This window comes from Eurosta solidaginis, chromosome 3 (genome assembly GCF_040869045.1).
Source record: "Eurosta solidaginis isolate ZX-2024a chromosome 3, ASM4086904v1, whole genome shotgun sequence".
Classification (NCBI taxonomy): Eukaryota; Metazoa; Arthropoda; class Insecta; order Diptera; family Tephritidae; genus Eurosta; species Eurosta solidaginis.
Window position 1 is genome coordinate 179,633,138 of NC_090321.1, and position 26,996 is coordinate 179,660,133.

Consider the following 26,996-nt stretch of genomic DNA (forward strand, 5'->3'; position numbering starts at 1 on the left):
ACCCCTTTAGCGGTGATGGTTATTGGTGACGCGCTGAATTTGTGTTTACGTGCGTGTCTATTGGCTCTCCGTCTATCTTTTTCGACCGTAGGATGCATTATATATTATCGGCAGAAAGCGCTCGCGCATTTTTTCGCATCCGACAGTACTTTGTAGCCGAAGGCGATGGAAACTTTGTCTTTGTGCTTAGTCGGATTCGATAGGGACTTTACGGTGGACCAAAGTTTACCCACACCGGTAGAGAGGTTGCAGCCTCTTGGGTGCTCCTCCCATTTCGCCCGGTTGTGTTCATCCACAAGCAATCTGATGCGTTGGTTTATATCCCTTATTTGGGGGTCGCCTGGATCAAGCTGTCTTATAAGGTCACGTTCTCTCGCTAAGTTTGCGGCCTCCGCCGGGAAGTGGGGCCGGATTTCGGGAATTCTCCCGGCAGGAATGAAATGTGCCGAGGCTGATTTAATGACCTTACGGAAGGCACGCTCCCCTTGGCGGGCATCAGTCGGGATAGGGAGGGCAGCTAGGCGGCTGTCTGTAAAGGATTTATATTCTTCCCACTTTCCTTTTTTGAAGTTTATGAAAGTGCGTTTTTCAGTGACGATGAAGTCGGCGGTACGCTCAAGCGAAATAAGTATGGACAGGTGGTCGGATGCCAATGTTACCATCGGCTGCCAGTTGACGCAGTTTACGAGTTCTGCGCTCACGATTGAGATATCTGGCGAGCTGTGACAGCTTCCTACCATACGTGTGGGGGCGTCTCCGTTTATTGTGCAGAACGTCGTTTCTTCTATTTGATCCGCTAACATCTCACCCCTACTGTGCGCCCGCAAGTTTGAATGCCATAGATCATGATGGGCATTGAAATCGCCTAAGATAATGCGATTGTTGCCAGTGAGTAAGGCCCTGATATTAGGGCGGTATCCACTGGGGCAACAGGTGGCAGGAGGGATGTAGATGTTGATGATTTCTAGGTTTGCATCGCCTGACCGGACAGATAGGCCTTGACGTTCTAAGACATTGTCCCTGCGGTCGATGCCAGGATCAAATATATAATATTGCATAGAGTGGTGTATGATAAACGCGAGACCGCCTCCATTTCCGCTCTCGCGGTCTTTCCTGTGGACGTTATACCCAGAGCAGGTCTGCAATGCAGATCTTGCTGTGAGTTTAGTCTCTTCAATCGCAGCAATGCGGATGTTGTGTCGCTTCATGAAATCGACTATCTCCGTAATCTTCCCAGTTAGTCCATTACAGTTTAACTGCAGAACTCTGAAGTGCATAAGGGGAGACGTCGCCACTCTGGGGGTAAGTGACGGGTGACTACGCCTGGGTTGTGGAAGGCCAGGACGCAGTTGCTGTTGTGGCCCTGGGACTGGGCAGGAGCTGCATTGGGCGGATGTCGCAAACCTATATATTATGTGCTGGCAGACGGTGCAAACGGAGGTAGGGACTAAGAGTCTGTTTCCCTGACCTGCACGATTGCTGCCGGAAAAGAGGGGGGGGGGGGGGGGGGGAGGAGAAGACGGGGCAGGGGCTGATGCTCAGCATTGCTACCAACTCTACTACGAAGGTAGTAGTTATGAGTGGTATCAGCTGTTTGAGTTGTTGGCGCCGTGGGGCGCGAGCAGCAGCGGGTACTTGTTGTGGCTTGCTGAGCAGCGGGGCTGCTGGAAGGTAGTGGGGGGGCGCTTAGGCGTAGACTACGGGACGCCCTTGGGCGTGAACAGCAAGGAGCCACAAAAGATTTATAAAAGTTACGTGGACGTCGGGTTTTGGGATCAAGCCCAGAACAACCTGTCCGATGCAACCATCCCTTGCACGAGACACACTGAACAGAGTATGAGCGTCCTAAAAAGATTCTTTTCCGGAAGATGCAGCAAAACCATTTCTCAAGACCGGGGTCAGGAGCCGGACCCGGATTGGATTCGATGCCTTCCCGGAGTAAGAGAATATGGAGCAGTCCTGCTGCAAGGAGCTGCTCGGAGGATGACAATTTTTGGGAGGGAAGAAACAAATTAGATGGGGTCACACTGAAATGACAGTCCTTGGTCGGGAAAAATCCCGAGTCGCTCCGGTACATAGAACCGACTGCCTTGGGAAGCGTGGCATCTTTTAGGCGCTTCCAGAATATACTTAGTTACCGCTATATAATTATAACTACAGATGCACATATATAGCTTCTCATATGTGTGTATTTGTGAGCGACACTTCCACAATTACAATTTCATACTTTTGGGAGCATCTCAGATAAGATATCTGCATGTGTTTGTGCATCTCTTTTCTGCTGCGTGTACGTACATATGTGTAGACATAATGATTTATTCGTTTATGTAGATACATGATTGATTTATGGATATGCATACAGTCGCTGCTTAGCATCGGCTTAGAGATGGCAGTACCTTTAGTGTTGCTAATATTCGTTCGTTGCATAAACGTCCCTGTCCTATCAACCAATTGTAAATTGTATCAAAAAAAGCACAGTCCAAAATAGTCAGCCATCCTTATTTTCTGTAGAAGCATCCCTTTCCACCGAGATGTGCTCGTACGCAGTGTCGGACTAGCCAAACGTGTACCATCGTATACTAGTTTGCCCAAATCCTCAACTAGCTCTAGTTGTGTCTTGTTTCTATATTACCAAATGGTATTTTTTAACACGGCGATGTCCTAACAAAATATCATTTATCAGCCTTTGCATCAGTTTCGTACAAGTTAACAAATAAGTCGATGTATGCATCAGCTGTAAGCCATTTGATTAATTTTAAAATTTGATCCTCAGGCCTCCCATATCAGGAGTCATCTCCTAAAGATGAAAATTCAGAAAATACAACTTTCGCCATAACTTTCATATTGAGAACTCTATAAATTTGGATCTTCGCAAAATATTGACAAAGATATCATGGAAAATTTATTTACTAAATCATAACGATCAGTGAATTATATAATTTATCCCGAATGTCTTTGATAAAATGCGTAAAGTAATGTCCCCTAAGCATAGAATCTCACGGAACTTTGAAGTTTCCATTGTGAACAGAGCCCACTGGGAAACAGGGAATCCTTATAGTTAATGACCCTGACTAAGAGGTCTGGTTCAACGATGGATCGAAATTCGATGACGGATGAACGGGAGCTGGTATCTATGGGCCGAACTTCAAGAAATCGATATCAATGGGATACTATCCCACCATATTTCAGGCAGAAATCCATGCAATAGAAGTTTGCGGTAGAGAATATCTACGGATAGGCTCATCCTGGGATAGCATCTACATTATGTCGAACAGCCAGGCGGCCCTGTATGCCTTTCAATCCTACACAGTTACGTCTAAGCTAGGATGACTGCGTTGAAATCCTTAATTACCTGGGAGCCGAAAACATGGTTTTGTTAGGATTTGTTCCCGGACATCAGGGACATGAAGGTAATGAACATGGAGATTACTTAGCAAAGAAGGGTGCTACAGCAACATTTTATGCACTCACAAAAGCACACACCAGGAAAACCATAAGTAACTGGGAAACAAAACAATTCAGATGTGACTGTATTGACTGCGCTGGGCAAAGACAGGCCAAACTGTTTATACTTCCGGCAACGAAAGTATCAGCCAAAGTCATTAATCTAAGCAGGGAGGACCTACGAACGTTCACTGGGTACTATATGGGACACTGTGGTCTACAATATCACCTAAATAAGTTAAATATATCCGATACTCAAATTTGTCGTTTCTGTGAGCTGGAGGATGAAGCGCCGGTTCACATTCTCTGCGACAGCGTTGCTCTGGCAAGAAAGAGACTTCCCCATCTAGGTTGTGATATTTTTAATCCATATGTGATAAGGAGTAAAGCCTGAAGAGGTACTTATATACATTAAAAGCCCCACTTACCAAATAAGGCTGAAAGGTCATGCACAATAGATCTACACAAAGGTCGCAGTGTTTTGAGCCCTAATAATTATACTAATACATAAAATTATTTTTCCCAATACTTCTGCACTTCATCAGATAAAAGAGTATAACTTCCTAGGACTTCTTTCCACAAAGAATTGATTAATGATTACAACGGGTAAAATATGCACCTAACCACTACTACTTTTACGATATCGAAAACTCCGAAAAATGGAAAAATTAGAATGGTATATCTTTGGAAAAAACTAAGGCAAGTTACAAATTCTTTTAAATTTTTGGAAAAGGTCTTTTATAACGCTTGCATTTAAGAGGACAAATGTCCTGCTATTAGTTATCCTGCAGTAAATCGCACTAGTTATGTCCCCTCGCAGTGGTTTTAACTGACACTTTTGACCATGTTATGCTCTTCGAAATGGCTTTTGAATTCGTTCTTAACTGGTTCAGTTGAAGACCCCAACTGCACTAATTTCTTTGATGTCAATTGATAAATTGTAGTCGGAAATTAAGATTTTATCTGACAAGTCAGATTAAAACTTTCTATTCATTTTCATATTTTCTTTATTTACAGATCTGTATATTTGGCACGATAGCAAATATTTTAAATATAATAGTTTTAACAAAAAAGGACATGGCTAAAGCGCCAATAAATAAAATTCTTAAATGGTTGGCGATAGCAGATATGTTTGTTATGATCGAGTATATACCATTTGCATCGTATCAGTATATTTACATGAAGCCAGGTGAGTAGATAAAATACAACTAGAAAGTTCTTCTACAATTCACTCATGAAATAAATTTAAATTTAATATACAATTCACATACAAACATAATTACAAATATACAAACAAGCTCAATAAACAAAATTTAATATTAGGTTCCTTTGTGTATTTAATGTGAGCCTTTCTAGTTTGTTGCCTTAATTTTGTGTTTAATTATAAATACAGTTTCTGGAGTTTACAATATGTCAATAGTAACAATTTATTTATTTATTTAATTCATTCAGTCTTAAAGTACATGCTTTCTTACAGACTAGTTAAAAATAGAAAACAATTCAAACTTAAACTTATATAAGCTGTTATTAAAATTAAGAACATTACTGAATCGATTTGCAGATGTATAGTCCTAGTTATAGGTTCATTCTTAGCATAATTCGTTTTATGAGTTATTTCGATGAATAATATATTACGCCGAAGATCACGCAGTGGAGTATATGGAATGAACAAATTAGATAAATCGGAGCAATTTATGCTCAAGTTTATTACATTATAGGCAAGCATTAGTGAGATACAAGTTTTTCTGTCGTGCAAAGCCTGAAGACCAAGCAATTTGCGCCTGCTGGTATACGATGGGAGACCGTCTGGCCAGTGAAGCATCCGTAAAGCAATTTTCGTAAAAACTTTTTGAACTCTTTCAATTTTATAGGAGTTAGATTCATAAAAAGGATTCCATATTATTGAACAATATTCAAGGCGACTTCTGACCAAGGAGATATAAAGTGCCTTCAACGTCATAGGGTCCTTAAAGTCACTGGTGTTTCGTCTAATGAACCCAACCATTGCAAAGGACTTTGCAACAATGAAGTCAATATGACTGGAAAAAGAGAGTTTGGAGTCAAAAATGACACCCAAATCTTTACTCTCTTCACAAAGATTAAGAGATTTAGCATTTAGTTTGTAGTTAAAATATGTCGCAGTTGTCTTTTTGGAATAAGACACAACGCAGCATTTGTTTGTATTTAAAAATAATATTGTCTGCGCACCAACCCGCAAAAGAGTCCAGATCAGATTGCAAGTTAGTGCAGTCAGAGCTATTACGGATCGTCAGAAATAGTTTGACATCGTCCGCAAACATCAAACACTTTGCGAATTTGAATTGCTGGGGCAAATTATTTATGAAAATTAAGAATAATAGAGGGCCACAATGGGTACCCTGCGGAATAACTGACCAGGCGTTTATATACAGAGATGACTTGTCGGCTCCAATTGCCACATAGAGCTTTCTGTTCGATAGAAAACTCGTGAAGAATTTCAACAAGTTTCCATTGATTCCATAATTGGCTAACTTGCGTACTAGGATAATATGATCAACCTTGTCGAATGCTTTCGAGAAGTCAGTGTATATCACGTCAAGTTGCTCAGAGTTCTCTAAAGCACCCACAATGTGATTAGTAACTAAAGCTAAATTTGTGGAAGTAGACCTACCTGGGAAAAATCCATGCTGGCACTCCACTATAGCCTTGCCTACGTAATCGAACAATTTACGTTGAAGTACGTGGTCGAATATTTTTGCCAGAGTACTCTGTTTAACAATCGGTCTGTAGTTGCAAATGTCATTGCGGTTACCAGACTTAAATATAGCATTTATGGAGCATAATTTCCACGAGTCCAAAAAAAGTCCGCTGTTCAAGCAATTTTGAAAGAGATGAGCTAAGGGTTCTGCAATGGATTTTGCGCATATTTTGAAAAATATCGAAGAAAACCCCTCAGTATCTGATTTTGCACTACTTGTCAATTTAGAGATTGACAGAAGAACATCATTTGCGGTAACAATGAAATTAGAAATTTGGCATTGGTACCCAGAGTGAAATATAGGATAAGGTGAAGAGGTAAACTTTGAATAAACTTTTTGGAATGATTTAGCAAATAAGTTGCAGGCATCCTGTGGATTACTGGACTTTTCGCCATTATACTCCATAGTCGTTGGAAAGCCATTGGTTTTTCTTTTGGAGTTAATAACCGACCAGAAACTGGATGGCTTTGACTTTAGTTTTGAGTCGAGTTTAAGAATATATTGCTTAAAAAGACACTTATTAAGAAAATCGAATTGCTTTTTAAGTCTTATATAGCTAAGTCGATCAATCTTTACAGCTCATCCTATGTTTTTTAAAAGCTTTATTTTTCTATTTTTAAGATTATTTAGTTTTAGGTTAAACCAGGGTGGCCTATTCAATAAGACCTTACTTTTTAGAGATACAAAACTCGAAAGGGCTAGTAAAAGCCTCCTCGTAAAAATTTCATAGGAGGGCTCCGGGTTTCCGGAGAAGTTAAGAAAGGTCCAATCAGTAGCTACGAAGAACTCGTTTATCGCCACACGATCGGCCTTGAAATAATTATATTCCAATGTAGATTCGGCAGGTTTTTTATAAAAATCATAAAAATCAAAATTTATAGCCAAAGCACTATGGTGAAAACTATTTTCCAAAATTGGAAATGGACACTCAATGCATGATATTTTTAAATCAGCAGATCCAAAAACTAGATCTAAGAACCTACCATTCTTATTTGGTTGAGAGCTATTTGTTCCACGTCACCGTTATACTAATCAATATTAATTTGTCTACTACATAGATCAGATCTAACCGCAATTAGGACACCCCACCCCTTTCAAGCCCGGTGGCGTTAGAGCAACGATCATTACGATATACGTAATAATAATTATCGAAAAACTTAATAGATGAAAAATTTTCAGTCAACCACGTCTCCGTCAAAGCTATTATATCATATTCATGTGAAATGACATTACTATATAATTGCGATGATTTCGTACGCATTCCACTTACATTTTGATAATAAAGCGTATATTTAGATTTTAACTCAATATGTCTAAGAATACCCACGTTAGATTCAATGTTTACGATTGCCGAAGAACCGGTTTTTGGCGGAACCGAAAATGCATATGTAGCATTAAATTGTTTCTTTGGAATAAATAAGCATCTTGCCTGGACAAAATTTTTCCTTTAATTACATGCTTTTGGGTAATTGTTTTCTACTATGTTAATGAAAATTATTGTCATATCAGCGAGATTCGCCAGGATTGTTGCCAGGACAGTGGCGTAACTATACCATCTGGGGCCCGTGGGAAATTCTTTTGATGGGACCCATCAAATAAAAATCGTCACGTTGTATTCAGTTTATGTCCCACTAATGGCCGTAGGCCTCCTCTCTTAGGCGAGAGAGAAGGGACTGTAGTCCATGCTAGCCCAATGCGGAGTCCTGAATGCATTTACAATGTAATAAAAATAACAATTTAATTTCAATAAGATATTTATTAAGAAAAATGTTTTTGTTTCGAGATTTCTGTTTCGCAAATGTGTCTATAACATCATAAAAATTTAAAGCTCGGACTATAGAATTTTCAATAAACAGAATAGCCAAGTTGGATAACCTGTCTTGTCTCATAGAGTTTCTTAAGAAGGTTTTTATCAATTTTTGTTTTGAAAATGATCGTTCAGCAATAGCTGTACCCACAGAAATTGTAAAAAAGTAACAGTAATGCAGTACATACTTCAGGAAAGCTGCAAGACATAAAATTATTAATAAAACAGCAAGGTCTCTAATACAAGACGAAATACTTTGTCTTTCTCTGTCGTTTTTTATACACATATCTCAACAAACTCTAGAGCTATTTGTAATAGATCAGTGTAATTTAATACTAGGTTCAAACACACACCAAATTGGCAATTTATACTATTTGGGCAATTTATTACTCAATTTGTCATATAATAAATTGTAATAACAAATTGCCAATTTAAAAAAAATTGTGTAATAAATTGTTTCAAACTACAAATACAACATTGTAAAGTGTGTTTATTGAGTATATTTAAACGTCACTTACGCATGGCTGAACTATATGGTTGGCTCATCTCATCAGCTGATTTTATGTCTTTCCTTTCACTGGAGTAGGGATTGTCAAAAGAAGATGGCAAACTCAAAATGAAACCAAAACATTGAACAAATTTTCTTACAACACACAAAAATTTCAAAGTTTTATGTTTTCATTCCATTTCATTCGCCTAATATCAACACGGACATTTTGATAGTCTAAACAAAGGTATGCTCTTGCTGTAGAGATGAGCCAACCAGCTATCAAATTACTATTGTGTAAGCTAAATAGAGTTGTATGAACAGCACTCAATTCAAATCGAAATTTCCTTAATTTATTTTTCTGTTTGAACATAGTATAAAACTTTTAAAGTGAAGGGCTGCAAAACACTGGAATTTGAAACAATTTCATTGATTGGAATGAAACGCGATTTCAGTTGGTTTATAATGATGTCCAAAACTCCATAAAATATGTTCACTTTGAACAAACAATCTTGGAGACACTAATCTTCGCAAAGCTCATCAAAATGGCGTTTTACCATCCTCTGGCGAGTCTAAGAAAATTCAGGAGTGATGGACCATTTTTCTTCTACACTACTCGCTATCATTTTTAAATTTTCAAGTTCATGTCGATACCTTTACAATTCTTCTAGACAAATTTTCAAATGTTTTAAGGCATCCATAGTAATTAGGATCTTCCAATAACCTAACAAAATTGTAGTTTTCGATCTTCTTTTTGAGTGAAACATCTTTTTTCTTTCATCTAATTTGCTAACATAATGTTTTCGGAAGCGCATTTTGGACTTCAACAAACCGAACCGTTAAAGCAAAAACGACATCATAACGTCCTGCCCATCTAGTGGGGTTTAATGTTTTAATGTTATTGAGGTTGAAGATAACTTTCTTTATTAAATATAAAACTTGAATGGTAATTGCGAAAAACGTGGTAAGCGACAAAATCAAAATTTTTCAGGAGAACAAAAATAAGTTTTTATGGAAAATAGTTTTTCTTTTTATTTTTTTAAGCTTCTTCAAAAAATATGATAACGAAAACTTGTATACAAAAATTGCTGAATTTTGTTTTGAAATTACATCTCAGTTCACTGTTTCAAAATTTTTTCACTTGCAACGTTTTTCCACTACGCACAGCATCATGGATGATGGCATTTACAACGTTTTTCCACCTTAAAAGAGAAAGCACTTCGCATTTAAATAAAGAAGATATTGAAGAAATTTTGTTCATTGTTTTGTTTTCTTCTTCTTCAATGTATGGTAATATAAAAAACTTAACAATATAACAAAAAATTTGGCTTTGAACTTTTTTCTGTTGTAAGATTTTCCATGTAAATTTAACCGCAGATAGATTTATAAAACTCGGCATAAATATTCGGCAAATATGCTGCCATTAAAAGAATATCTTTTGTCTTTACATCACTTAATTTAACAAGCTCTCCCCGAAGAGGCTTTAACGTAAAATTTGTTGTTCTTTCGGGATTAAGATTGTAGCACGACCACATTTCTGCAATGCCATGATTATTTCGTATTCGAAGCATATTTGGTTCATCAGCGGAAATCTGAATCCATCGTGCTTCAGTTATTTTGCACGTAGAGTCTTTACGAAAAATTTCCTTGGGAACATCAAAATTTTTGAAATCATTTAGAGCCATCTCATGTACCCTAAGCGGATTTGATGGTCTCGCTGATTCAATTAGCCGAGAAACATCGTTTGGAACATAAAGTTATGACGCTTTCTTTTTTTCTCAATAAGCGCAAAATCTCGATCACACGGAATAAAGCTATGACCAGAAGTCAAAAAATTTTGATTGACTTCGGTGAAGTACTTTCCTAGAAAGCTGTGACACAGGAAAATTATTGTCCAGTTATTATTTTGTCCAACGCATCAATCCGACCAAATTATTAATTTTCTAAGTTCCCCTCATTTGAGTACACTGTAGTTTCTTGTGATATGTTTCCAAATACATGAAGCGATTTCCGCAGCTCCTCTCTTTGCCTCTGTTTCGTGCCAAGTATACATATCAACGTTATTGTGTGGAAGAGTATGTACGGCGAAGTTATAGTTTGAGTATTGACGCTGATAATAAACATCAGAATGAGTAAGATTTGGCGTCAAAATCACTTGCTGCGTATCGACACAAATAACAACAACACTATCAGAATTGGCGGCGGCGCTAGAATCTTGTCTCAATTGGGCATAAGCCCTCTCTGCTTTCTCGTGATGTTTTTTGGCGAAGTTTTCTATTTCTCTAGTTGCTCGTCACTCACAGATGCAATCATTTCAATGAAGAACTTATCACAAATCTTACAACGACTTTAATGGCTTTCTTGGCTGGGAAAGCTTAATATGTGTTCCGAAACTTTTCTCCTTTCTTCGTCTATAATCTTATGAGGACGGTTCTCATGCTTTCCGCGTTGGTCTTTAATATCTATTCCATTTTTTAATTTTTCAACCAGCATATCCATTCTGCGTGCCGTTATCTAAAGTGATTGCAATGAAAAAATAAAACAATATCGATCAAAAAAAATGGTGTCATTATTTTTTGTCTTGTGAAGCACGACTGCAGAGCTTAAAAGGACATAAGAAGTAATTATAGAGCTTCTCGATACCAAAAATTACGATATATCGATTTAAAAATCAATTGTCAAATAACCAAGTTACAATTAAGAACCGATTTCGGTAGTATTTTTCTTCAAGGATCAAACAATTTTTTTTTTGTTTTCGATCCGCTCTAGTATATAGCCGACCGTCCGACCCAATCTAACGTATACCCATTTACCTGAAATGTGTGACAAATCATTTTTTTGCAAACTCTCTCTTGTCTTCCATTCTGGTTTAACAAAAAATATTTGATAGTAACGTTGCGCTTACTAGTGAATGTTTTAGATCTTCTTTTCTTAGGCTCGCTCAGTTCGATTAAAGAGGCCAAAAATGCCGTTTGTTCATTGTAATTTTTTTCATAGAATTTAAGAAAATGTTGTTTTATTTGAATTAAACAAAAATTTTGGCAACTAAAGAGACATCGGCAATCAGAAACCTGTTTTATAAAATAAATAAAGCAGAAATGAAGTGATGTACACTTACAACGTTTTTTCCATGTTACCTCTTCTGGAGCCTTTTTACAGGGTATATTTTGATTTTTTCTTGTTACGTAATCTTTTCCACTATCTCTTAACTTTTTTCAGTTATTATCTTTCCAATTATCACTATTATTTTTTCTTTTTGATCCTCTATTACACTTAGCGATAATCGTCGACATTGTTGTACGTATTATTTCGCGTGTCACTTGTAACGTTTTTCCACTCACTGAATATTTCTAACTGTATTTCAACAGCTATAGGGTACATAATTTCGGGAAATTTGGTGCTTCAGCTAAGTAGTTGATCAATATTGGTGGGAATCTGCCAAAAAACAAGTTTTGAAAAAAGTGCCGCTTACCACGTTTTTCGCGATTACCATTCACTTGATAAAATATTCCATATTTTGATACTATGCCCAAAAAAAATATAAATTTGTTGAATTATTTCAAAAAAAATTTGCATATCAATAACCTCTCTCACGTGTACATATCTAAAAATGATCAACATCTTTTTGATTATTTTGGTTGAAAAGCTCAACGATAAACTCGAAATTGTATTATGGTCCTTAGTTGTCTCACTTTGGATTTTAAGCAGAACTTATACTTTTCAAATAAAATAAAATACTCAGGTACAATGTATAAAAGTATTTTTGAGCATGCCTCGTATTGCCCCGGGGCCCTCTTTGGTCGGGGCCCATATCATTTTTCCAGCCCTGCCACCCTATTATTACGCTGTTCCAGGAATATTTCAAACAAGACATTTGTGAATTGAAGTACCAAAAGGGAATTGTATGTAGTTCATAATTCATACACTTGAGATATCAGCCGGAGTGATTTATAAACAGGGCTTGGTCAGCAATCACATACTTATAGGGAAATTCAACAAAAGTTGGGATGCTCTTGAAATGCTGAGTGAAATTAAAAGAAAGCGCCGAAGTACAAGTCACATACTCATAAACGTACAAGCAGAAACCAATCGTCTTACGGTTAGGCGCAAAAGATCACTTTGGGTTTCGGGTTATGAAGCGATCCACAGCATTGTTGCTTTTGAACCATTTCCCTAAATCAATAAACTAAGAAGTGATAGCACTTTTAAGGTTATTTATAGTTACTAATCAACCTGACTCTTTTTTGAGTTTTTTGTTTTTTTTTTTGACACGATATTAAATACGTGCGTATAAAAACAATTAACATATTATGCATTGACATATCTTGTCTCAAAAGTTTACTTAATAAAGCTAGTAAGCGATCTTCGTATTGCGACTGAGTCTTAAAATTCTGTCGGTGACGAAAATATAATGGGAAATTTTTTGGCAAACCTAGACCGCCGCGAACATTACAAAAGACTTGATTCACGTCAAGATTGAAAAAAGGTATTCGCTAACCCACTGCCGAGGGACGACCCTACTTAAAAAAAATGCATGTTGCTTTGACTTAGGGAAATGGTTCAAATGCAACAATATGATTAATTTGGAAATACTTTCGTCTGGTAAAAAAATAACGGCTTCACAGCTCGAAAGGACTTTACAAGCAAATATGCAGATTTTCAAGACCTAAATAATGGCGTATCACTTTAAAAATCGGATGCCAAATAATCAAGTTACAGTAAAAAAACAATTTCGGCTGTATTTCGAAGGACCAAAAAAAATGTTGTAAAATGTCTCATTTTTCTAGAGCTGGCACGCATAAACTTATGGCATTCTGCTTTGGTAAAGGCACTCCTGCTACAGAGAATTTTCAGTGAAAGTAAATTTTTTTTTTTTTAATTTGCCTAGCACTCTGCCCCATTCCGCCCAAACCCTTTCGGTCTTTCCCTTCCCTTGACTCTCTTTCTCCTCCTCTATTCCCAATTTTTCATATTTTCTCTACCTCTTTAACTGCCTCGTCACTTTCCACTTCTTTTCTGCACCTTCACCGTTTCTCTTTATCTTACATTCCGTATTTCTCACCCTACCCCCTCCCTTTCACTTTTGTACCATCCTCCCAATCTCCCACTCTTTCACTCATCATACGATTTTCCTTAACTTACAGCTCCTTTTTTCGATCCCTCTTGCACTTCATATCCTCCCCTTCTGCTTTACGAGTTTGCGCCTTACACCGTCCTTCATCCTTTTGAACTCTCCCTCCCTTTACCTGGCCCTGACTTGAAATTGTGCCGCGAAATTTGATCTCGCCTTCTTTCCTTCGTCGTTTTCCTTACATCTTCTCACCCTTTTCTTCTTGTTCCATTTTCTTTTCGTTTCCTGCAACTCAATCTCTTTTCGCATTTCCATCCCTTTTTTTGTCATCCTCACCATTTATCCCTTTTCCTCTTGCTCTTCATTTCGACTCCTCTCCCAGGTCTCTTTTCATTTATAATCTGTCCCCTTTGTCCCTCTTTCCTTGTCTTCTATCTTTCTCTAACCGATATCTTCCCTATGCTTATTACTCTTCCACTCCTTTTCTTTAGCTTTCTCCTCTTCTTCTTCCCCTCCGAGTGCTTTTCTGTATGACAATTCTCTCAGCCAAACCTCTTGAGTTGGCATGAAAACTGTAAATGCCACCTAATACAAATGGTCTTATAGTAGGAAAAACTTTTATTAAATCATAAATCGTCCGAAACTATTTTGAAATAAATCCAAAGTATTTAAGTAGTCTTGCTTTAAAATTCTCTTTATCTAATGAAATATATCTACAGACTATCACACATTATCATATTCAAATGAATGATGTTTATCAATCAATCTTCATGCTTATCACACTCATCCCTTTACGCTGCTCACTTCAACGTTGAAAACGCTTTATTTAGCACATCGCATATCAATTTTATATCTACCTACGGTATACAAATATATTTATTATGTAATCATATTCTATTCTAGGTGAAAAGGATTTCAGTTATGCTTGGGCAGTTTTTGTGCTTTTTCATATGCATTTCACGCAAATCTTGCACACAATTTCAATTGGACTGACGGTAACGCTTGCGATATGGCGTTATGTAGCCATAAGGTATGTGTAAATTGTGTTATTAAATAACAACATAAGTATAAAGTCAAAGCACAAAGATGTTATGAGCCATTTTTATTCATACATATGTACATTCATACACGCATTTATGCACATTCATATTTATTGTAAAAAAGTTATATATGTGAATTTATATGTCAATATGATGTTGTTATGCATGTATACAAATAAATAAAAATGCATGGCTTTTGGAGAGAGATTTGTATTAAAGGTGTTGGGGCGATATATGTATATACTGAGCTATGCATAGCACATAGTCGCTGCGCTCACAAAAACAGTTATGTGTTTTTCAGTAACTTTTCAAGAGATCAAAACAACTCATTTCTGGTGTCCATTTGCAAAATTTTGCAAATGTCGTATTTTTTAAATATATTATGGAAAGTACGTTATTGATGTGTGAAGGAAAAAATCATGTTTTTTAACCCATTACGACGTGATAAATATTTGCGCCGTTTTATAGCACATAGCTGCTTTCAAACATGATTCAAATTTGCTTTTGGTGGTAGGGAAATGCATGCATTTTCTGCCGTTATTCCTCATAATGCTTCATCAATCAGATGTCTGTTGGGATGCCCAGGTTTCTGGGTATTCAACAGAAACTGTTTGTTTAGCATTTCATTTCTCTCCCTAATGGGGAGTACTCTAGCCTCATTGTGTACGTGGTGTTCTGGGGATATAAGAAAACCGCCCGTAGCGGTTCTGAGGGCAGTATTTTGGCAGGCCTGTATTTTCTTCCAGTGAGTAACCTTTAGGCTTGGCGAACATATCGGAAACGCGTAGCCCAAGTGCTGCCGGAAAGAGATTTGAGGATTTTATTTTTACGGCTCTGGATTTTCGGTAAAATTGTGGTTGCATGCTCTCCAAAATGTAGGTCCTGAACGAACGTCACACCCAAGATTTTAGGGTGTAAGGCAGTCGCCATTTCCGCTCTCGCGATCTATTCCGTGGACGTTATGTCCAGAGCAGATGTTGCTGTGTGTTTGGTATCTTGGATCGCTGCAATGCGGATGTTATGCCGCTTCATTAAATCAACTATCTCTGTGATCTTCCCAGTTAACCCATTACAGTTTAACTGCAGAATTCTGAAGTGCCACGGGGGAGACGTCATAACTCTGCGGGTAAGTGATAGGTGACTACGTCTGAGTTGAAGGAGGCCAGAACGCAATTGCTGTTGTGGCCCTGGTACTGTATGTTCCTGGGTAAGCATTTGGGTACCCGGTGTAGTTGGGGTTGCGGCCTGGCAGCATGGCGCGATGAAACCCTTCGGGGGTTGCTGTCGCTGAGACCAGAACATCTAGGAAAGTGACACCGTCCAGGGCTGGAGCCGCATTGGCCAGGTATATCAAACATATATACTATGTGCTGGCAAATGGTGGTAGGGTCTAAGAGTCTGTTTCCTGACCCACTCGAATCCTAGTATCGGGCAGAGGGTGAGAAGAAAACGGGGCGGTGGCTGATGCTCGGCATTGCTGCCGACTCTACTACGGAGATTGTAGTTATGAGTAGGAGCGGCCGTATGAGCTGGTAGCTGCGTGGGGCGCGAGCAATAGTGGGTACTTGTTGTGGCTTGCTGAGCAGTGGGGCTGCTAGAAGGTAGTGGGGGCGCTAAGGCGCAGACTACGGGACGCCCTTGGGCTTGAACAGCAAGGAGTCACAAAAGGTTTATAAAAGATACGAGCACGTCGGGTTTTGGGGTCTAGCCCTATCCTGTCCGATGCAACCATCCCTTGCACGGCACACACTGACAAGAGTGACCGTCCTAAAAAGATTATTTTCCGGCAAACACAGTAAAACCATTTCTCTGGACAGGGGTCAGGTACAGGTCCCCGATTGGGTTCGATACCCTCCATGAGCAGGAGAATATGGCGCAGTGTCGCTGCAAGGATCTGCTGGAAGGGTGAAAATTTGTGGGAGGGACGCAACAAATTAAATGGGGTTACACTGAAATGACAGCCCTTGGTCGGGAAAAATCCTGAGTAGAACCCGCTGCCTTGGGAAGCAAGATGGATTGTAATTATTATACTTTTCATGAAAATGAAATGGTATATTAATTTCGTCACGAAACCCAAAATTGTAAGTCCTTAAAGGAAAATAGATAGACCCACCATTAAGTATACCGAAATAATCAGGTTGAAGAGCTGAGTTGATTTAGCCATGTCCGTCTGTCCGTCTGTCTGTTTGTATGCAAACTAGTCCCTCAATTTTTGAGATATCTTGATAAAATTTGGTGAGCGGGTGTATTTGGGTGTCCGATTAGACATTTGTCGGAACCGGCCGGATCGGACCACTATAGCATACATATATCCTCCATACAACCGATTTTTCAGAAAAAGAGGATATTTGTAATACCTTACTCAATTTAACAGTTTGAAGCTTCAAACTTCACCATATACTTTCGTATATTGCACATATTGTTGCCTGAAAAAATTGATGAGATCGGTCGTAATTTCTGCCCTATTTTAAGAGCTAGAGGCTTCAAATTTCAACGAATGCTTACAATATGTACATACATCCCCACAATATGTACATACATATATGAATAAATTTGTAGTAGGGATAATTATTTATTATATTAATGCTTTATATTGTTATTAGTTTGTCCTGAAGACGATTACCGACGGTAATTCGAAATATATTGGCAGAACGAAAAACTTGTGTTTTGTTAGTTTTTGCAAGAAAAACATAGACCTCGAGCCAGCAAACTGGAAAGTATATAGTATATATATTTTTTTTTGCGATTTCGGCCCCATTTTAACAGCTAGAAGCTTCAAATTTCACCAAATGCTTACGTATATAGCATATATTGTTGTCTGAAAAAATCATAGAGATCGGTGGTACATATATTATATACCCCATATAAACTGTACTTTTTTGCCCCTTTTTTACGGCTAGAAGCTTCAAAATTCATAACATTTCATCAAATAGTTACGTTTACGTCATATATTGTTGAAATACGTGATTCGTAGTCATAGTTTTTACACGCAGACCACAAAAAACCTGAAACTTTGCATCCTCACACAAAGTACCTACCTATTTTTTATTTTATATTTATCTTAAAAATCGTTTAGGTATGTAGATCTGTTCACTAGATATTTCTTATCTTATACATCCGATTATTCGGAGATTACGAACGGGATAAGATTATTGTTCAGCCCCATTCATGAAAGGTATGAAGTCTTCGGCATAGCCGAAGACAGTCCCGTCCTTACTTGTTTTTACATTGAAATCACAACATTTTCGCTAGCGATTAAAAAAAATTGTAAGCAAGTAAGTACATAACCGTTTTTCAGAGTACTTCTAGTAGTGCGAGCACATAGCTGTTTTCGATCACTTCTAAACCAAAAGAGATATAAAAAACGGTATATGCAGAAATGTGGGCTCTATATGGTGATAATAAAATATGCAATAAAAAAAAAATTTGAAAAAAAAAACACATAACCGCAAATAAACACCGTCTCTTTGAACCACGCTTACCTTCTCATGGCCACTGCCCTGTTTTCCACCATTCTTACCCAATTCATCATGCTTCCAATTCATCATGCTTCACAGCTGGGTAAATAATACTCGCCCACAACCGAACTTACACTCCCTTACCTATTTTACCAAACAATCTTCCAATTTCATTTTTGCATATATCTCATTACATATACCTAATTCTAAAGGTTATTATTTATTTATCCCAATATTACTCTTGCTTGATTTTTGCTGCATGTTTTATAGAACATTTTTCTTTATTCGGCTCCCCATGCCTTGAAATTTATTTTCTCTCTTTTGTTTGTATATATTTGTATGTATAAACAAACCATATTTGTCTAGTTTTAATGTGCAGATAACGCACACCGCCTTACCTCAGTTAGCTTTTGTAAATTTCTATTTATATCGATTCTCTACATTGAAGAAAGGTGCTCGAATAAAGTTTCCATCAAAAAGACTTCCAAAACTTGAGTCTTATCACTTAAAAAAAACGCACATATGTATATATTTTCTTCGTTGCTTAAGCAGACAGCAATATTTGCTTTTCTGTTTATTTTAAGCACATTTGAAGTTTGAAATGTTAGCATTTTTAGTTTGACTTCTTTTGAAAATAGCGTAGGAGAAAACCATCTAAAATCTTTTCTTCTGCTATGTTCGTATTTGTAATTCGTATGATTTGCTTAGCAATGCAGATCATCTCATGCTTATCCCAACTCTCATTGTCTACCCAAAAAAGTTTAAAGTTAAATCCATTAAATTTTAGACTTTTAACAAAAAATTTAAGGTTTTGAAGTGAAAAAAACAAAATTTTAGCTGTTCCAACGAAAAGAACACACTTTCGAACAAAAGTTATGCTTCGACTTTTCTCGAGACTTCTGCAAGTTACTTTAAGTACTTCTAATGAGCCAATGGGACTCGATAATTTGGATGCTTATAATTTTTTGAATAATTGGGAGGCACAATAAATTTACGTCGACACATGAGTGTATGTTGTACGATATCTTAGTGCTTCCAAGTTTTTTGGAACAAATTACACAAAAAAGTGAAGATCTATGCTTGGCAAAGTGCAAACAACCAAATTTTTCACTTTTTCAAATTCTTAATTGTCATCAACTTTTTTATCAAAAAATCATCTGGCTCAATAATAAACAGTACAAACTAAACGAACATGCAATAGTTTCTAGTATTATCCGTGGTACAAAAAAGTCAAATGTTTCGTGGATTTGCCCATACACATTATTATCCTAAATACAAAGTTCATAACCACACCAGAATTACATTTATCCTATTTCAATATTTGTTTGCTTTGGGCGTCTGCAAGTGAGGCTGTGGCACGTCATATCACATCACTTCTTAAAATCCTTTCAGACGACATAATTTTACATCATCATTTCATTTAATATCATCACATCTTTTGATTTCGCAACACATCATTCAATACCTAACAGCCGCGACCGATCACAAATTGTCATCAATATCCACTAACGGAAGTCCAAGGAAACTTGCTGTTTCAACAGGGGTGGACCATAAGGAAAGGTGTGTTAGAGGCGTTGGTTCCACATTACAATTAAAGAGATGGTTGGTGTCATGTGGGGACACATTGCAAGCGGGGCATACATTTTGTATGTCGGGGTTGATTCTGGATAGGTAAGAGTTTAACCTGTTACAGTTTCCAGAACGGAGGTGAGCAAGAGTGACACGCGTTTCCCTGGGGAGTATGCGTTCCTCTTCCGCGAGTTTTGGATACTTTTCTTTGAGTACTGGATTCACCGGGCAATTCCCGGCATAAAGGTCCGACGCCTGTTTATGGAGTTCACCAAGGACCTGCTTGTGTTTTTTCGCTTCATACGGCTGGGTTCTCAGGTGCCGTATTTCCTCAAAATGCTTACGGAGATGACTCCTTAAGCCCCTAGGCGGTGCTGGTTCATCAATCAGATGTCTGTTGGGATGCTCAGGTTTCTGGGTATTCAACAGGAACTGTTTGGTCAGCATCTCATTTCTGTCCCTGATGGGAAGTATTCTCGCCTCATTATGCAGATGGTCTTCTGGGGACATAAGAAGACAACCCGTGGCAATTCTGAGAGCAGTATTTTGGCAGACCTGTAGCTTCTTCCAGTGGGTAGTTTTTAGGCTTGGCGACCATACGGGTGACGCGTAGCACGTAATCGGCTGGCTAATTGCTTTGTATGTAGGTACTGCCAGCGAGGAATTTGAGGATTTTGCGGAACAATTGCGGCTGCGTGCTCACCAAAATGTAGATCCTGATCGAACGTCACACCCAAGATTTTGGGCTGTAGGACAGGCGGTAGCGTAGTGCCATCGACGTGGAAGTTCAAAATGGTCGACATTTGGGACGTCCATGTTGTAAATAAGGTCGCGGAAGATTTAGTCGGTGATAATGCCAGGTTTCGCGAGGCGAAAAACTGGAGAGATCAGCGAGGTAGCCGTTTATTTTATTGCATAGCTCATCGATCTTTGGGCCTGGTCCTGTGGCCATTATTTTGCAGTCATCGGCGTAGGAAACGATTGTGACTCCTTCCGGTGGTGAAGGTAGCTTAGATATGTAGAAATTAAACAAGAGTGGGGATAGGACACCACCCTGTGGCACCACTTGTTTAATTCTCCTTGGTGTTGATGTTTCGTTTCTAAATTGCACCGATGCCTGCCGACCACCCAGATAAAATGCGGTCCAGCTTTTAAGACATGGGGGAAGGGTAGACCCTTCCAGGTCTTGCAGTAGCGAGCCATGGTTGACCGTATCAAAAGCTTTTGATAGGTCTAGCGCTACGAGTACTGTTCTATGGTGGGGGTATTGATTTAAACCGCAATTTATCTGGATGCTAATGGCATTTAGCGGGTAGTGCTATGAAGTTTTCTTAAGCCATGCTGATGAGAGGCTAGCTGCAAATTTGCTTGGAAATAAGGGAGCAAAATGGCTTCAAACGTCTTTGCTACTGGCGATAGGAGAGATATCGGACGATACGACTCTCCTATGTTAGCTGGTTTCCCAGGCTTTAGTAGCGGGACCACCTTGGCCATTTTCCATTTCTCGGGTATAACAAAGGTGGAAAGAGACAGGTTGAAGACATGCGCTAAATATTTGACACCCTCTTTCCCTAGGCTTTTAAGTATCGGCATGGCTATGCCGTTTGGGCCCACTGCTTTGGATGTTTTAGCGCGACCAATGGCGTCCTCAACCTCTTTAGCGGTGATGGTGATTGGTGACGCGCTGAATTTGTGTTTATGTGCGTGTCTATTGGCCCTCCGTCTATCTTTGTCGACCGTAGAATGCATTATATATTGTCGGCAGAAAGCGCTCGCCCATTTTTTCGCATCCGACAGCACTTTGTCGCCAAAGGCGATGGAAACTTTGTCTTTGTGCTTAGTCGGATTCGATAGGGACTTTACGATGGACAAAAGTTTACCCACACCGGTAGAGAGGTTACAACCTCTTAGGTGCTCCTCCCATTTCGCCCGCTTGTGTTCGTCCACAAACAATCTGATGCGTTGGTTTATATCCCTTATTTGGGGTTCGCCTGGATCAAGCTGTCTTATAAGGTCACGTTCTCTCGCTAAGTTTGTGGCCTCCGCCGGGAAGTGGGGCCGGATATCGGGAATTCTCTCGGCGGGAATGAAACGTGCCGAGGCGGATTGAATGACCTTACGGAAGGCACGCTTCCCTTAGCGGGCATTAGTCGGGATAGGGAGGGCAGCAAAGAGGTTGTCTGTATAAGGTTTATATTCTTCCCACTTTCCTTTTTTGAAGTTTATGAAAGTGCGTTTTTCGGTGACGATGAAGTCGGCGGTACGCTCGAGCGAAATAAGTATAGGCAGGTGGTCTGATGCCAATGTTACCATCGGCTGCCAGTTGAAGCAGTTCTGCGCTCACGATTGAGATATCTGGCGAAATGTGACAGCTTCCTACCATACGTGTGGGGGCGTCTCCGTTTATTGTGCAGAACGTCGTTTCTTCTATGTGATCCGCCAACATCTCACCCCTACTGTCAGCCCGCAAGTTTGAGTGCCATAGATCGTGGTGGGCATTGAAATCGCCTAAGATAATGCGATTGTTGCCAGTGAGTAAGGCTCTGATATTAGGGCGGTATCCACTGGGACAACAGGTGGCAGGAGGGATGTAGATGTTGATTATTTCTAAGTTTGCATCACCTGACCGGACAGATAGGCCTTGACGTTCTAAGACATTGTCCCTGCGGTCGATGCCAGGATCAAATATATAACATTGCACAGAGTGGTGTATGATAAACGCGAGACCGCCTCCATTTCCGCTCTCGTGGTCTTTCCTGTGAACATTATACCCAGAGTAGGTATGCAATGCAGATCTTACTGTGAGTTTAGTCTCTTGAATCGCAGCAATGCGGATGTTGTGCCGCTTCATGAAATCGACTATATCCGTAATCTTCCCAGTTAGTCCATTACAGTTTAACTGCAGAATTCTGAAGTGCATAAGGGGAGACGCCGCCACTCTGGGGGTAAGTGACGGGTGACTACGCCTGGGTTGTGGAAGGCCAGGACGCAATTGCTGTTGTGGCCCTGGGACTGGGCATCCTTGGGCAAGCATTGGGGTACCCGGATGATTTGGGTTTGCGACCTGGCAACATGGCGCGATGAAACCCGTCGGGGGTTGCCGTAGCGGAGACCAGAACATCTAGGAAAGTGGCAACACCAAAGGCAGGAACTGCATTGGGCGGATGTCGCAAACATATATATATTCTGTGCTGGCAAACGGTGCAAACGGAGGTAGGGACCAAGAGTCTGTTTCCCTGACCTGCACGATTGCTGCCGGAAAAGAGGGGGGGAGAAGACGGGGCAGGGGCTGATGCTCAGCATTGCTACCGACTCTACTACGAAGGTAGTAGTTATGAGTGGTAGCAGCTGTTTGAGTTGTTGGCGCCGTGGGGCGCGAGCAGCAGCGGGTACTTGTTGTGGCTTGCTGAGCAGCGTGGCTGCTGGAAGGTAGTGGGGGGGGGGGGGGGGACTACGAGGCGCCCTTGGGCGTGAACAGCAAGGAGCCACAAAAGATTTATAAAAGTTACATGGAAGTCGGGTTCTGGGATCAAGCGAACCACCTGTCCGATGCAACCATCCTTTACACGAGACACACTGAACAGAGTATGACCGTCCTAAAAAGATTCTTTTCCGGCAGATGCAGCAAAACCATTTCTCAGGACCGGGGTCAGGAGACGGATCCGGATTGGATTCGATGCCTTCCCGGAGTAAGAGAATATGGAGCAGTCCTGCTGCAAGGAGCTGCTGGGAGGATGACAATTTGTGGGAGGGACGCAACAAATTAAATGGGGTTACACTGAAATGACAGTCCTTGGTCGGGAAAAATCCCGAGTCGCTCCGGTACATAGAACCGACTGCCTTGGGAAGCGATTCAATATCATGTCATATCATTTGATTTCATTTCACATCTTTAGTGAATGAAAACTATAACAGTGTTACGAAAAAGACAAAAGTACAAATACCTGGGAAGTAATGCTATTTTTCTTAAGAGCCTTATCAAAAAGAGCGCAAAGCGGATTAAGAAGTTGAGCAAACACCTGCAAAATCGTAACTAAGGGGTAAAACCCGGTTTTACGTACGTTGGTGCAATAATTTTCCTGTGACATAGTTGTGTATGCATTGAGTTAAAACCTTTTAACATTTTAAACGGTGTATCTGATCGTTGAGAAAATGTTTGATTGATATTTTAGAGTATTTTTCCAGGAACCACTAAATTTATTGATTTTCTACATTTCACGCCATTTATATACAACTAATTTGCAGGCCTGTGTGTGCGCAAAAGTCGGGCTTTTTCCCGTGACTTAAGATTTGGATGACGTACAAGAAAAATAGCGTTATTTCCCAAATATTTTTGGTGGCATTTGTTGAGAATTATCATTTCATCGCATCAATCGTTTGATTTCATATCACATTGATAGCATATCATCTGATATCATATCAGCTCATTTGGTATTATTTCATCATCGGGTTTCACTTGATATCACATCATTCGATATCACATCATATCATTTCATATCATATGTTATAATTTGATATCATATCACTTCATTTGAAATTATATCATGTCAGATGTTGCTAGTCATATCACAGCGCTTGATATCATATCACATCGCTGCTTAACTACCACATTGTAACATTTATTTATACATTTATTTACATAATATCATATTTGTGGTCAATTCATATTCTATTATTTTATTTCATATCACTATTATTTCTCATTTATTTATATCGCATGAAGTAGTATCCAATAGTCTTATCTCAGTGTGATATTGATTATTTTATATAAGTGAAATCCTTGTGCCAAAGATTTTTCTCAATGAATATGGTTTTTCATTTGACAAAAGATTCCTCCTCTTCCACGCTTTTTCCTAAAGCGAGATATATTTTTTATCCCTCTAGGTCCAATCAAATTTTGTACTCCTCATGTAAAATGATATTGAAATCAGAGCTTCCTCTAGTGGAAAATTTAAAAACGATATTATTTTCCAGTTGCACCTTACCTCAGTTGCACCTTAAAAGCGTTATTTGTGAACAATTTTTAAAGTTGAAAACATTAATTTATATCAGTTTATATGTACATATGTATGATTACATAATGTTTATGCTAAAATGACTTTTAAACTATACAAACATTTTTCGAACCCCTTTCAAATTATTAATATTTCAAAATGTCACTTAGGGGTACACAATTTATTTAACATCAAATGTATGAAATTGTGTACTATTTATGCTTAGAAAAAAAGCAAAAATTTTAATATGACTTTTCAAGATTGTGAAAACAAATGGCTCAAATGTAAAAAAATATTCGTGCAAAATCATTTTTTTGGCCCATAAAATAACCTACGACAACTCATCGTACAACACTTAGTTATATTGACCAAATGAGGGCGATAGAATTTGGGTAGATATAATTGGGTAGGTGAGTATTGGAAGATTTCTTCTCCGAAATCGTTGACTGTGCACGAGCCAGGTATGACAGGAAAAGATTTTCTGATACTTGCAATGGAATCAAAATAACGTTAGGCCGACCCATGTATTGGTAACGGGATTCGAGGGGTTGTATAGCGCAACCCTCTCAAGGGGTTGCCAGCGCAATATATAGCTTCTCCAACCCAATTGTCAACCTCACCTACCCGCGGCGAATCCTGTTTCATTAAAAGACGAGGCTCTGGCGACCCCAAGCTCCTCATGGAACTAGGGGGTGGGGAGGGAGGGATGGTCTGAAGGTTCAATGTGGTCATATAAATCGTTCCCGAGATGTTCGGGCTACTACCTTAATGGTGCTTTGTTACCGGAGCGTACCCGATCTATGTCCGGAAAAGGACCGTCGACATTGATAGCACTCCCCAAAGCCTTCGAGGAGTGTCTTTATCATTAATACAACAACAACAACAAGATATATTGGATACAAGTTTCTTTTGTTATTGATATTATAGAAAATTTACAAAGTTCGCACATGGCGTGGGTTACTAGGACGTATTTCTGAATTTCACTTCTTCATTGGCAAGCTTTTCGGGTGCTGAGCTTTGAGCTCGAGTACACCTTCATTAATGCTGGTTTTAGGCTTTTCATAAAAAAAAAATGCATAAATTCGTTTCTATTTATTAACACACCAAAGAAGCATTCAGGCAGCCTACCCTGCAGAAGGCGGCGTTTCTTGGTTCATTAAACTCAGTGGGGGTTTCGTCTGCAATCATTTCTTTTAATTTCGTAATTTGTTGGATTTATTTGCATGTCATATTGTTGCATTGTGAATTTTTCGCATATTCGCATATGTTTTTACGTAAATTTACGTGTGTGCTCATGTATAAAGTTGCAAATCAATATCTTACCAGCGACTCAAAATTACTATGACATTTTTCATTTGCATATGAAGATTACTTTTTTTCAAGCTCCCAATTTCTTTTTATTCGCATTGATTGATATCTAGCACAATATGAAATGATCTGATTATGAACTGAATCTGATTAATCCAGTTATTATTGGGCATAATCATTTATTTTTTAATAAAAGAAAACAATCTTTAAGCAATATAAAGCTGGTGGTGGCTGTGGAAATAGCCGCAATTGCGAAAGATGGGCGTGGTGTAAGATTGAAAAAATTTAAGGTCCTTTGATGTTCACTGCAATATTAAAGTAAATGTAAGAGAACGCAACTGTACTGTTTGAATTGTGGTTGTTGAGAAACAGTGTCTCAAAACCATAGTGTTGAGTTGATATTAGAGAATACATCAAATCAGAAGGCGAGCCAACCAAATACTTATTTATGCACCTACGAGCGTTACTCAAATTAACATCTAAAAATCATGCTTGACGAACTCAACGCAAGTCCCAGTCAATGGCCCGACTGGAATATTTGAATATGCTATTGGTTATTACTAGGTTAGACTAGGGTATGATGGGTGGGGGTTGTCCAATGAGCGAACGGCTCACTTGGATACCATTATGTTGGCCCGTTATGTTACCGCATCCTCCAACCGTGAACCTGACTTCTATTTACTTACGTCCGGACAGGATAAGCAGCATATAAATTCCCCAGTCTATTCATCTCTTGTAAAAAAAAAATAAACAATCTACGTAGATAACGTTTTGACACAGGCTAAGGTTAAATTGGCCCTTCAGTAAGTACCTCACATAGGCTGAACGTTTATATATTGTTAACTTCACAGTAGCTTTTCAAGAAAAATTTGATTCGAATTGTCAACCTCGCCTATCCGTGGCGAATCCTGTTTCATTAACAGCTGAGGCTCTGGCGACCCCGAACTCCTCATGGATCTAGGGGGTGAGAGGGCGGATGGTACCGGAACGTACCGGATCTGCATCCGGCAAAGGACCATCAACATCGATAACGCCCCCAAGGCCTTCGGGGAGTGTCCTTATCGCTACAACAACAACAAC

General features: G+C 39.1%; 1 protein-coding gene across 2 annotated transcripts in view; it reads left to right on the forward strand.

Moving 5' to 3' along the window:
- LOC137246817 (G-protein coupled receptor dmsr-1) overlaps positions 1-26,996 on the forward strand; it is a 796,706-nt gene that overhangs the window by 750,261 nt on the left and 19,449 nt on the right. For both annotated transcript variants that reach the window (XM_067777825.1, XM_067777824.1), the window contains 2 exons: positions 4,462-4,633; positions 14,451-14,577. In XM_067777825.1, coding sequence (XP_067633926.1) covers positions 4,462-4,633; positions 14,451-14,577 — 299 coding nt within the window. The remainder of the gene's footprint in view (positions 1-4,461; positions 4,634-14,450; positions 14,578-26,996) is intronic.